The sequence below is a fragment of the Sorex araneus genome, chromosome 2 (assembly GCF_027595985.1).
Source record: "Sorex araneus isolate mSorAra2 chromosome 2, mSorAra2.pri, whole genome shotgun sequence".
In the NCBI taxonomy this organism is placed as follows: Eukaryota; Metazoa; Chordata; class Mammalia; order Eulipotyphla; family Soricidae; genus Sorex; species Sorex araneus.
The window spans coordinates 223,426,752-223,439,918 of NC_073303.1; the positions used below are offsets into that span (position 1 = coordinate 223,426,752).

At 55.1% G+C, this 13,167-nt stretch overlaps 1 protein-coding gene across 1 annotated transcript; it reads right to left on the bottom strand.

The window, feature by feature from the left end:
* Window positions 1–848: 848 nt before the first annotated feature.
* On the bottom strand, window positions 849–5,112 carry HOXC10 (homeobox C10). The gene is made up of 2 exons (XM_004601550.2): window positions 4,362–5,112; window positions 849–1,126 (listed from the first exon to the last, which is right to left on the bottom strand). Exons 1-2 carry the CDS (start codon window positions 5,110–5,112, stop codon window positions 849–851), a joined length of 1,029 nt encoding a protein of 342 aa, XP_004601607.1.
* Window positions 5,113–13,167: the final 8,055 nt, after the last annotated feature.

Sequence of the window (13,167 nt, forward strand, 5' to 3'; positions counted from 1 at the left end):
TTTGTTCTCCATTAAGGAAGCTACATGCAAAAGATACAACATACAGAATATCTTTAAATAACACAACTCCGAGAGAGAGAGAGGGGGACAGGGTGATCTGGGGTGGGGGGGTGGGAAGACACAGTCTGTCTTTGCATGACTATGTTCTAGTTTTAATATTAAAAAAATTTTTTTGTTCCTCTGGATGGAATTTCTGAGATGTCAGCGGATGGGGTGGGGTGGGGGGGTTGAGGGGAGGCGGGGAGCATGGGAGAAAAGCAGAAAGCAGGACAAATACGAGACTTCAAGCAGATTCTCAGAGCGATTGGGAGGTAAAGACACGGAGAGGGTTTGGTGGAGGCGCTGGGCGCTACGACAAACACACAAACACTAGCCGAACTTTCCAAAACGTCTATTATTCTAAGGAGGAAACGCAGCAAGGAAGGAGCAATTCTGACTGTGCTCTGCGGACCTTCTCTGGTTGATTTCCCCCTCCCCCCTCCCCCCCATAACCTGGTGGATTCGACCTTAACTTTGCATGGAGAACAGGATGCTGTACATGAGCGTGTGGGTGAGTGAGGGGTTGACACACATACCAGCCACACTCCCACCCTGGTCTATGCGGGCACACCACACCCCCCAATCCCCCGGCACCCCATTTCTCATGCTTCAGGTGAACGCATCTGCGCAGCACGAACCATAGGTCCTTTGGAAGGAGAGTCTGAGGTCTTTGCCTTTTTTTGCAGGCGCGTAGCATTTATACTCAGGGAGGGGAAAAAAAAATATACCACCAGGCACAAAGGGAGGAGGGGCGGGGAGAGGAAGGAGGAGGGAAGGGGAGGGAGGAGAGGGGAGGGGAGGCCGCGCGCTCAGGTGAAATTAAAATTGGAGGTCAGTTCCCGGATCCGATTCTCTCGGTTCATTTTCTTGAGTTTCATTCTGCGATTTTGAAACCAGATTTTGACTTGTCTGTCTGTAAGGTTAATGGTCTTGCTAATCTCCAGGCGGCGCTCTCGCGTCAAATACATATTGAACAGAAATTCTTTCTCCAATTCCAGCGTCTGGTGTTTAGTATAGGGGCACCTCTTCTTCCTTCCGCTCTTTGCTGTCAGCCAATTTCCTGTGGTGTTTTCTGCCTTTATCTCCTCTGTTAAAAATAACATTATTTGCATAAGTATCCCTCGAAGAGGCCAAGCCTCCAGCACGCTGTCGCCTCGGCTAGCCTGCCGTGGGGGGGTGCTGAGGGAGCACGGGGAGCTGCTCTAGCCCCTGCAGACTGGCTTCTGGGCTCCTGAGGGTTCAAAGTTCCTAGAATTTCTTGGGGCTCCTGACCCAAAGGGGAGAAAGATAGGAGGTTCTGGCCTCTGGAGCACTGATTGAATTTAAATGACTCCCAGCCACCTTGACCTAGCAGATTCTGAGTACTCCTGCTCTCCCTCAGTTAGCTGACGCTGGTGGGTGCTTTGAGCCTCACACCCTCCTCCCTCTGGGGTCCATCCCAGCTGTTGCAAAAGTCCAAGTAGAAGGAGCAGCCCTCTCCACGTCCAGACTGGACAGCAGAATCCATCCCGCTGCCTGCGAGGGCCACTTGTTCCTTTCAGTCCCTGGGAGGCACGCTGCCCACCCCAGTAGCCAGAGACCATTGTAGTCGGGGCCCTGCACCAGACCCCCAGTTCTGCCTCCCATCTGAGGTGCCCCCCCTCAGGGGGCTACCCCCTTCCACTGCCAGCTCTCCCTTCCCTGACCATCTCCCCAGGCGCGAGGTCAGGGAACTTGCACAGGCTGCAGGGATCAGGGGCGACATGCTGGGGATACACTGGGGGGAGGGCTCAGCTCACTCTCCTGGCCACAGGAAGGGGACAGTGAGCTCCTGATGACATGCAACCTCCTGGAAATCTGACTGGCCTCTGGAGACGTCTCTGCAGCATGGACACGTGTGTTCCCCCAGAAACACGCAGCTCCTGCCCAGGGACATAGGGAGGGATGTGTGCACACGTGTCTGCTTAGAGGAGCCACTGTAAGTGCAGTGCCTGTCTCCGGGCTCTCCCTGGCACACGTTCTGGCTGAGATGGCCCAGCCTTGTTCCTCAAAGCAAAAGAGACCTTGGCATCTTTTCCAGGGGAAACTCTGGATTCCAGAGAGCAGAGACAGGCACCCAGTATAGACAATACTGATGGCTCGGCTCCATTTCCCCTCTCCTGTGCCAAAGGAATTTTCCAGCTTCCTGGGTCTTATTTTGATTTGGGGGTGGCATGGGCATGGCCTTGGGGATATCAGGAAGAACCAGAAAAATGCAAACTAGAGGCTGCAGTTGAAAATATCCAAATGCCCTTTATTTTGCTCCCACACTTGCACCTGCAGCCTCTGATGGACCTGGCCAAGCCTCCCCATCCATAACTCTGTTGGGTTATTTTCTTACTGGTTTTTTTTTGGGGGGGAGGAGAGAAACAACCAATGGGAAAGTCTGGTTACAACCCCCCCCCCTGCTTTGGTGGAGTCACTAAAATGGGAGGAGGGAGGCAGAAAGCACAGAGATGCAGAGCAGGGGGCGAGGGCTTCACTGGGGTGATGGTTCTGCTCTGGGCTTCATTGGGGTGATGGTTCTGCTCTGCCGTGGGGAAGGTAGGAGAGAAAGGGGAGCCCTACCTCCCAAAGTGGGGAGGTTTGAGTCAGGGGGGAGATTTGCTAACCTTGACTTTGCCTCTGGTGGGGCAGGACCCCAGCTTTTCCTGTCCTAGTTTGCACCCCACCAATACTCAGGGCTGGGGAAAGCATCTACCCCCAAACTTCCACACAATGTCTGTGCCACTGGAAGGTTCAGGGGTGGGGGAGCTGTACCCCCGTTCGTTCTCTCCTCACCCTCCTTAGCACCCCCATGCCCCCACCCCTGGCTCACTGGAGGCTGGATTTGCCAAGGCCACCTTTGCAGAGGAGAGCTGGGGGGCGGGGAGGCTTTGCCCTTGCCCGCCAAAGAATGCATGCATGTGTGTGCGCGTGTGTGCATGTGTGTGTGTACACGAAAGGGCATGCGTGAGTGTGCAAGAAGCCCCGTGAGAGGGTGTGGGTGAGTGGAATCCGGGTCAGTACCAGGTATGCCCGTGTGTCACATACTTAAACACCCCCCCACCCCATCCAACATCTCTGCTCACCTCTCAGCGTTTCATATACCTCTCCGCCCTCAGGAGCCCCCTTCCACACAGCCTCCAGGGGCCAGGGAGCAGATTTCTACCTTCCTCCCTGTTGGGCCTTTTCTGATGCTTTTTGCTCCAACTTTTCTAGAAAAGTCGTTCTCTGCCTCCCCACACTGCTCCCGTTTCCACAACATTCTTCCTCCAGTTTTCAGGGGAGGCCCCAGAGACGTTCAGTTCCTGCAGCAGAAATGAATCTTGAACCCTGAGCTTGAACTCTGGCAGGGCTCTCTCTCTCTCTCTCCCCAACACCAAATCACAATGAAATCCCACTAAAGCCACATTCTCTCTCAGAAGAAAATCGCTTGCCACGCACACAGAAATTCCCCAGCCACTCATTAGTAAGCTGCTTTTGGAAACCAACGAAAAAAAAATGCAATTTAACTAGAAAAAGGAAGAAGAAAAACAGTGTTTAAAGGGGACATCAGAAGCAACAACAACAATAAAAACTTGCAACGTTTCAAATGCCCTGTTCCAACGCCAACCCCAAGCCAGGCGTGGGGTGTAGGGAAGAAGAGACGTGGCCGGCAGCCCCACACCTCCACCTCTTCCGGCTCCAGCCTGGCTGCCGGAGGCCCCCCGGCCGGCCGAGCCCCAAACCGCAGGAGCCCAAACCACACCAGCAAATCAGACCTACAAACAACAAATCGCGCTTCTCAAGAAACCATTTTCAACTGGAAAAACGCAGCCGAGCAAAAAAATATAAAAAAATTAAAAAAAAAAACACCTCTGTTTTACCAAGCCTTCCCTAGACCCCTGAACAAGATCGCCATTTTCTGCACCCCCCTTTTTTTTATTTGCAAGCCTCTAGATCTGAGCAGCGGGTGGAGGGGGGTGGCTGCACACCCTGGTCCCCCAGGACACCAGTCTAAAGCAAGCAAACCAAAGGCAGCGCGCTCCCTGGAGCGGCCACCGGCCCAGGGCAGCCCTGGCGCCTGCAAGCTGCCCGCGGGGCGCACCACCCTCCGATCTCCGCGCCCGCGGCCCCTGCGGGCCCGCACCTCTTCGCCGCTTACCTTCCTGACCCGAATGACGCGCCACCAGCCTAGCGCTCACCGGACACGAGTCGCAAACCCGGGTCGCGTGCCCGGGGACCATCCAGGGCCTCCTCGGCCCAATCCTCCCCCTGCCCCCGCCCGGGCCACCAAGTGCCCAGGCGTCCCAGGCGGGCCGCGCGGCCCACGCTGGCCTTACCTTTCGCTTCGTTATCCGAGGTGTCTGGGCTGGAGTCGGCAGCTTTGGCTCGCTCCTTTTCGCTCTCCAAGGGGCTGCCTTTGGGGCCCGCCAGGCTCTGCTCCGTCTTGATCTCATTGGGGCTGGGGGTCTGGCTGTCGGACTTGGGGGTCTCAGGGAAACTCACTTTGCCCCCGAGCTGGGGCGACTCCAGATGTTCAGCGCGCGGGTTGAGACCGGCCCGCTGCTCAAAGGGGGCTTCGAAGTCGTTGGCCCCGGCACAGTGGGGCGGCTTGTCCAGCGCGGAGTAGCTGGGGCTGGCGCGGTAGTAGCTGGGCACGGGCACCTCGTGCTCCCCGAGACAGGACTCCTGCAGGGGGTGGGAATAGAGAGCTGCCTCGGGGCCACTTTTCGCCCGCTTCTCTGCGCTGTACATGCAGCAGACATTCTCCTCCTTGACACTAGGTGGGTAGGAGCAGGAGGACAGCGGCCTGCCAACAGGTTGTTCCAGGCGGTAGGCGGCTTTGGGGTCGCCCCAGGAGTCCAGCTGCGAGAGGTAGGACGGGTAGGTGTTGAGGGCGAGGTTGGGACTGCTGCCCTCGTCCCTCTTGGAGAGCGAGGGCGCGAGCCCGCAGCCTCTCATCACCCCGCAGTTGAAGTCACTCGGAGATTGCATATACATGCCTGCGCTCCGGCTATAGCGCTCGCCTCCGCCCGGCGCAGCCAAGGGCTCCGCGTACGAGTTCGGAGTTACATTGCGAGGGCATGTCATTTTCAGAGAGAGGGGTTTTTAAGGAGCAATACTAAAGCGGAGGAGCTGACATCTTTTTTTTCCCCCCATCCGGGAGGGGGGGGGCGGCTGGAGGGGCGGGAGGGAGAAGAAGGGGAGGGGGGGAAATATCAGCTCCATAATTATCCGCGCATTCGGTCCTCACCATGTGACGGCTAGACCAATGGGATTTGAAAATGGCCTTGATGATTCAGACGGCCGTGACGTCAGCGGGGTCAAGTTGTCGGCAGGGGGAGCGCGCAGCGTGGAGTAACAGCGCCACCTAGCAGCCACCTTGGGGTAGGGACGCCGGAGCCCTTCCCCGCGAACAAAGGAAGCGCCCCCGGGGCAGCGGGGACAGGAGGGGGGCGGAGGGGGGTGGGAGTGGGGGGGTTCTGGGGAGAATGGGGTCGGTTCACCCAAGAACCAGCCGGCAACTCCTGGAGATGGGGGCGAAGTGGGGGGGGATACGGGAGAGAGGGAGAAAGCCGGGCAACTGGGGCTTAAAACAGTCAAATTCAAATTAAAAGGTCAAGACACGATTCAGGTACCTCTTCGTCCTCTCCTTCCTTTCCTTCTTTTCCCCTTTGACTGCCCACCCCCCCTCCTTCTTCCTCTGCGTTGGAGTGGGGGCGAGGTTTGGGGGGAGGGGCAGAGAGGGCAGAGAAAAAGTTAAGGACTCCCAGACAACTAAAGTTTGTGTTCTCCTGCGTGCTGCTGGGGCTGGTTCTTTGGGGCAGCAGCTCTTGGGAGTTGGTTGAGTGGCAAGTTCCCCGTGGGGATTGACGAGAAATCACCAGGGTCTGGGGTGAGCCAGGGAGGGGATTACTATCCTTTCAGTGCATTTGTGTGGGGGGGGGGAGACAGGGGGGTCCCATTGGATCTAAGGGTCTGGGAAGAAGGCAGCGGGTGACGGGGACACCAGCTCTCCCAACAGAGCGAGCCGTCTGGGCCCGGCTGGGTGGGTGCCGCTGGGTGACCATGTGGGCGAGGAGGGGGAAGGCGTTGGCCTTGGAGTGGCTTTGGCTTCTTTGCTGCAGGTCCTGGCTGCCCTCGATTCCTGAATGACCTTACCCCCACTTAAAATAGGGAAGATTCACCGAAAGAGGGAATCGGCTGGTTTGGGGGAGTCACGTATCACACGGGAAAACCAGGATATCATTCGTGACCAAATCTGGCCCGGAGAAGTGTCCTTTCAAGAGGTAATGAACTAAGGGCAATATTTTTTTTTTTTGAGAGGAGACCCGCAACCGGTCTAATTTTGGTTTTGTACTTTTTAATAAAGAGAAGAGAAAAATCAGGGAACAGCTCTGTTTCCAAGAGTTCTTCCCATTTCTCCATCGTCCTTCTCCCAAAGCGAACTAAATTCTCCACCCCTTCCTCAGGAAACGGAATCTGGAGAATAACTTGTCTTTCCGGTCGCCCCGCATTTTCCCCCTGGACTCAGCCCGAGGTTTCGACTTTCGGAAGGGCTGGAGCCTTGCTGCGGCGGGACGCAGCTCCAGGCGAGCTGGCGTGGAGGAATGAGGAGCGGGAATCGCTCCTCGGGAGGCCCAAGCCGGCCGCAGCGAGGAGGAGAGGGCAGGGCGGCAGGAAGAAATTTGCCAAATTCTCTCCTGGGGTGGGAGCGGGGTGAAAGGAGACATAGCCATCCCTGCACCCCAGGAAAAGGGAAAGCAAATATGCAGTGTGTGACTTTGCTGGCAGGGCCCACAGCCAGGCAGGATTTGAAATGGTTTTTGTGTTTTCATTTGCAGGGGTCGCCAGCCCTGGGCTCAGCACAGGGGTTGGCCCAGACAAGGTTAGACTGTTTAGGCCCCAGACGAGACTCAAGCCAGCCAGGGCAGCAGTCAATCCAGGAGCCATTTGTCCCAACGCCCACCCCTCGGGAAACGGTGGAGACTTTATGGCTGCTCTGTTTGTATTATCTGCATAAGTCTTTCCCCACCAGTTTGATCGAAGCTGCTCGCTTTTATGAGGACCCAACGAAAATTCCCCGTCATATTTATCAGCCAGGGATAAAAATTTAGTATGGGAACTGATATTTCCTCATTTATGGGGCGATGAAATTAAAGACCAAAGCAATTGAGAATTATATGGCTTTGGGGGGTTCCCTCCCCCCTCTTTCATGTCTCCTTTATTTTCTTGCCTAGAGTGCCTGGCCCTGAAGTTTGGCGTCCCACTCTCCCGCCCTTATCCCCCCCCCTTTTGGGATCTGTGGTGGGGAGGCTCTCTTCCCCCATACCCAGGTGCTGTCTTAGCCTTTTCTGGTTTTTCTCCTGCTGTGAGGAGCTGGGTGCTGGGTCCAGACAGAGACCCTCAGTGCACACCCGGCTGGGAACTCTCTGAGAAGTCTCTAAGTGCTGGGGAAGGTCTGAGCCCAGCCCAGCCTGGCAGGGACAGACAGAGGTAGGCGGCGAGGAGAGGGGGAGGCAGACAGCTCCAGGTTACCTCTCCAAAACCAGCAAGTCCCACGCTGAAGCTAGGGAGCCAGCAGGAGAGCGGTGAGGCCACCAGGGCGGCCGGACCCATTTCTCCCTTTTAACAGAGCCACCCACCTCAAGCCTCACCTCAGCCGGGCGGGGTGGGGAGGAGCCCCTACAGAACCCCTGCCCCTGTGAAGGCATCTGGATCCCCTGGGAACGGGAGAAGGAGTCTCCTGCCTCAACTCCCTCCCTCCTCACAAGAGCAAATAGTGTTTAAAGTTGAAATAATTAGAAGTATGATCAACACGGCCCATTAATGAAAAAAGAAATCAAATTCATCAGCCTAAGTGGGACCCCCGGTGGGACAAATGTTTGCCTCTAATTACGCAGGAGAAACGCAAACCCGAAAGCTGTTCAACAGGAGCCTCGGCACACCAGACGCACACACGCCAATCACTTGTTGGGCGTTTGTAGACCGAGGGCTCCTGCCCCAGAGAGGCGAGAGCGTGGAAGAAGAGAGGGTGAGGATGGGCTCAGGAGGGGGGAGCCTCTGTGTTGGTCTGGGAAGTACAGTGGGATGTGGGGTCGCCCTGCCCCCTTGGGTTCGGCCTTTCCGGAGGCCAGGAGCAAAGGCTGTTTCAGCCCTATTGTCTGGGCCTGGCGTTCAAAGGCACTCGGCTGCCACGGCCATCCTGCCTCCTGGCGCCCACTGGTCCTGCCCCTCAGCCTGCACCCCTGGAGAACGAATTGGGGCCCCAGAAGGAGTCTGTGAGGCCAGCCCCAACTTTCCCAGACGTCCTAGGGCCTGTCTGTGCCTACCGCCTGAACCCCTTTCTCACCTCAACCTGGGGATGTGGAAATCCAGGAACCAGGAACCGCTGGCCACAGTAGGGCTCGGGCTTTTCTCTGTCAGGGCCAACCCCGCACCCCCCCCCCCGCCCCCACCCAGAGCCGGCTTGTCCTTTCTCCTGGCTTGCAGTCCCTGGGAGGTCTTGCAGAAATGGGGTGCAGGTCAGGTCTCAAGCCAGCCTGTAGGGCCGTGAGCAAGGGAGGAGAGGCGGGTGCCCCCTGTCCACTCCTCGGCGGCTTTTCTTCGGGTTCCAGAGGGCAGGCTGAAGGCTGGGGAACTAGGGATCCCCATGCAAATCAGAAGAAGGAAAATACAGTGCCCACAAACAGCAGAGAGGAACCTTTCTCCTATTCTGGACTCTAGGACTCAATGCACCCCCAGAAAACACCCTGTTGGTTTTTTTTTTTTCCCTAAGAAGAAGCAACTGAAGTCATCTGGGAATTTCCAAGGAAAAGGTAAAGTGAAAAGAAAAAGGGTGTCTCTCCCTTTGGGGCCAAATAATAAAATCAAAACCATAAATGGGTGTCTACTGGCATCTCTTTTTAAGCAGAATGCGAAACCAATCGCACCAGTGAGGAAATTGCTGGCTTGCCCCCTCTTAGTGAAGACTCAAATAAATCACTCTTTCCCAAAAACTTTAAGGGAAAGATTGGCTTTTCTGCTCCTTTGCTAACCCTGAGCTCAGCCCCAGCGAAAGAGAAAGTTCTTCTGCAAAACGAGGAAAGCTCAGGAAACCAGAAAAGAGATTTTGAGACAGGTTCCAGACAGAGTGGAGGCCGGTCCAGTGCAGCCTCGCCGCCCGCTCTCCCGCCGCAGCCGGCGGCACCATCTCCCTCATTGGAATATTGTACAACGTTTGCACCCAAATACTCGGTGGCGGGGTGGGCAGGGGGGAAGCATCTCTCCACAAGGCTAAATTGCACCTAATTGTGTGTACAGCCACAAGTAGTCACTTTTATCCCCAAACATGCTCCCTGCGACCCGCAGCCTGAAGTCCTATCACCGAGCTCTGCCTTCCCCTGCCAACTTAGTCCCCGGAATCGAAACCAGAGCGCAAACACCTCGGAGGGAAGCCTGGGGAGGAGGAGGACTGGAGGATATCTTTGTGGGGTGAAGGGAGACTTGGTACCCACTTAAATGGTTTGTTTCCAAGTGGCCAGGCCCCAGGTTTCCACGCTGGTCAGGGCTCCGGCTGGACCGGCTTCCTCCGAGGCAGCGAACACATCCCTCAGCGGCTCCATTCCCCTTGGAAGATGCTCGTTTTTTCGCCTTTTTATCTTTCTTTGTTTTCTTCCACATTTTCCCTCTTTCTTTCAGTCCCTTGTTTCTTTCTTTTCTTCTTTTCCCCCCTTTTTTTCTGTGTCTTTCTTTGTCGACCGTGTTCCTTAGCGGCTTCTTTCTCTTTTTTTCTTTCCTTCGTTTCTCCCTGCAATGAACTTTTCCTTGTTTTTCAGAGCCTTCCTCTTTCTCTCTTAACTTCATGGTGACTTCCTTTTCCTTCCCTCTTTTCTTTTTCCTTCCTTCTTTCTTTTATTTCTTCCTTCCTTCCTCTTTCTTTCTTTCTTTCTTTCTTTCTTTCTTTCTTTCTTTCTTTCTTTCTTTCTTTCTTTCTTTCTTTCTTTCTTTCTTTCTTTCTCTCTTTCTTTTTTCCTTCCATTTTTTCTCTCTCTTTCTCCTTCCTTCCTTCCTTCTTTTCTTTCTTTCTTTCTTTCTTTCTTTCTTTCTTTCTTTCTTTCTTTCTTTCTTTCTTTCTTTCTTTCTTTCTTTCTTTCTTTTTTCTTCCCTTCTCTTTTTCTTTCTTCTTATACATATTATTTTTTTGATTTTCCTTCCCTGACTTTCTCCCCAGCCCCCAGCCTTCCTGGCTTTTCTCTGACGAGCCAAGCCGGCTCCGTGAGGGGCGAGCGCAGGCTTGGAGTTGACCTTCTCCCGCTTTCAGCCTTTAGCCCAGCCCCTCACAAGAAGTGTAGGGTGTCTGAGGCTGCCAGCCAGGCTTCCACCGTCGCCATTAGCACGAAGGGAAAGCAACCCTGCCTGCTGCTGCTGCCCCTCGGGGCTCCCTGAGGCACTGGGGGCCCGAACTCAGGTATCTTCAGTTTCTTCCCCCCAAAGAACCCGAAGTCCCCCCAGGCCTGTCTTTGGGGCACCTTTGTCCTGACCTCTAGAGATGAACAGGAAAATAGCCCCTGTTGGAGCTCAGGAGTCAGGGGGAAAAAGGAGTGGGGTCCTGTCCATCCCAGGTGGAGGCAGTTGCCGAGGGCTTCCTTGTCCCTGGGCACCCCAAAGCAGCCCAGAGCCTCATTCCCACATGAACACCTTTGTTCTCCTCCCAGTTCCTGAGCTGCAGCACCCCCACCCCAGCCTTGCTCTTCTGGGGTCCAAAGGCCTCACTGCCGCTGGGCAGGAATGTGCTGGTGTTTTCAATTGAATGCTGTCTTGCTTCAGACCCACTGTGGGCTTTGCAGGAAGCAGAGTTTCTGGGCAATGTACAGAGACACCCCCCCCCACACACACACACACAGCAATCCTAAATTCAAGGTCTGAGTCAAGGTTGTAGGTCTCCACTTTGTCTAGTGAGCAGAGAGGTGCGGGAGGGGTGGGGGGTGTCTATAGGAGAGTGAGGGTGTTGGGGGGTGGGTCTCACTCTACTATCCAAACTCTGGGGTCCCAGAGCAGAGTGGATAGGACTTTTCTGGAGGCTTCCACAGCCAGCAGGCCCCAGTGTGGGGGTACCCATGGGACCCAGGAAGGGTTGACCCCCAACCTTCCAGACCGTCTTGCCTTAGACAGAGGGGCAGCCCCAGAAACAACCTTCCCTCTGCCAAGCTGCAGAGCCTCTTCCCAACTTCCCAAGTTGCTGCGGGTTCCATCTCATGGCAAGACCAAAACTTGACGTTTTTTAGAAAGGGAGGAGGAATCTTGTAAAAGTTTTATGCCAAACAAAGTTATAAAAAACTTCCCTGGGCGTTGCCTCTGCCATGGTTTATATGAATAATAAAGAGCGGGTCGCGTGCGCAGTTCTGGCGGGCTCTGGGTGCTGGACTCAGCTGGCTGATGCCCGACCTAGACCCGACTCTGAGGGAAGCCCCAGGGGCGGCCCCTGCAGGGAACGTTGGCCCGGAATGGAATTACCCTAGGGATTCCGGAGAGGGGCGGAGAGACGGAGGGACGGAAGGGGTGGCGCCCTTGACTCCCTTGAAGTTCAAAGTTCTTCTTTGCCCGACCTGACTGGAGAAGCCTGACCTGCTTTCAGCCTACTTCCACTCGAGAAATCGAGAAGTCGTGACATCGTGACAGCGCAGCAGCTTATTTCTCCTGCTCTGTCGGAGTTCCTGATACCCCAGTTCAGTTGCCCTTACAGCCACCTGATGTAGAACTCTCTGGCTTCCCCCCAAGTAGAGACCCTATCTTCTCCACATGAGACCTCAAGAAACCCATGGTCCTGCCAGAGGCCTGGGGGAGGTTCCTGTGTGGGCCAAGAGGACCTTGCATCTATCCTTGACTAGTTACAAACACCCAGGGGTCCCCCGTGATCAAGAAACCCCCAATCCAAGGTTGGCCTCATTCTCTTTTTTGAAGCCCTCATGTTTTTGCCGTACCCCCAAAGTCCATAACGGAACGGAGGGGGCCCAGAGTGCTCTCTCTCTCTCTCTCTCTCTCTCTCTCTCTCTCTCTCTCTCAGCCCACACCACTTAATACCCTTGTAAACTCCCACGTGCACTATAAACTTGGATTTTTACAACCAACATTCCTCCTTAGCTCCGGGAAACTTTGAACTCGGCCTCGGGTTTATTTACTGGGGGGCGGAGGGGAGGGTAAAAGGGGGGGGCGGGGAGCTAGAAGCCGAGAATGGCTAGGGGAGAAGGGGGAAAGCTGGAGGCAAGGGGGTAATAGAGTGGGGGTCTGGGGTTTGCTGGGGGAGCCAAGACTACCAAGACCATCCACAGTGGGTTTGTTTACTATTTAGGGCGGAAGCCTTTCTAACACAGGCCAGACTGGGTCGTTAAGGGCGAAATGAAACTGGGTTTAGAGGCGCGGGGACGTGGGGGCTGCTTTATGGCGGCGTCTAGACGAGGATCTTTTGTTCCTGGGCAGAGCCACGCTGAAGGGGATTACCAGGAGAGCCTGAGCCCAGAGCACCCCTGATCGACAAGGGGAGCTGGACATCACAGGGGGGCTAAAGGTGGGTTAGTTTGGGGGGAGGAACCACCTTTATTCTTGTTTTTCTGGCAGGTTCCTAGGCCTGGATCACAGAAGCCTTTTTTTTGTTTGTTTGTTTTAATGTGAACTCCCCCCCCCCCGCCCCCACCTAGTCCTTCAGAAATCCCTTCTGGAGCTGGGGGCTTCTAGGCTCACATGCAAGGAAAAATGGTAGCTGTGACTTCCGAATATTCTCCCCCAACCAAGAGCCATTTAGAGGTTACTATTTTGCTTGATAAGTGGATTTGTTCCCTAGTGCTGTCTCTTATTTTATTGAGAACAAGGCCGACAAGCCAATGCTGCTTGGTCTGGCCAGTGGATAAACCCCATTCCTAGTGGATAAACACGAGTCATATCAAGCACCCACACACTTATCTCCCTGTGCCCCTCACACACCCTCACACACACTCACTCACTCAGAACCCTCTTTGCATTCCTGCGACATTTGCTGAACACAGCCAGAGCTCACAAGTCACAGAGCACAGGAGCCCGCCTAGCTCTGTGTGGGGTCAGCTCCCCTCCATGATGCCAGGAGAACCATACAGGGGATATTCTTCCCCACTTAGCCCCCAGGGGCATGCC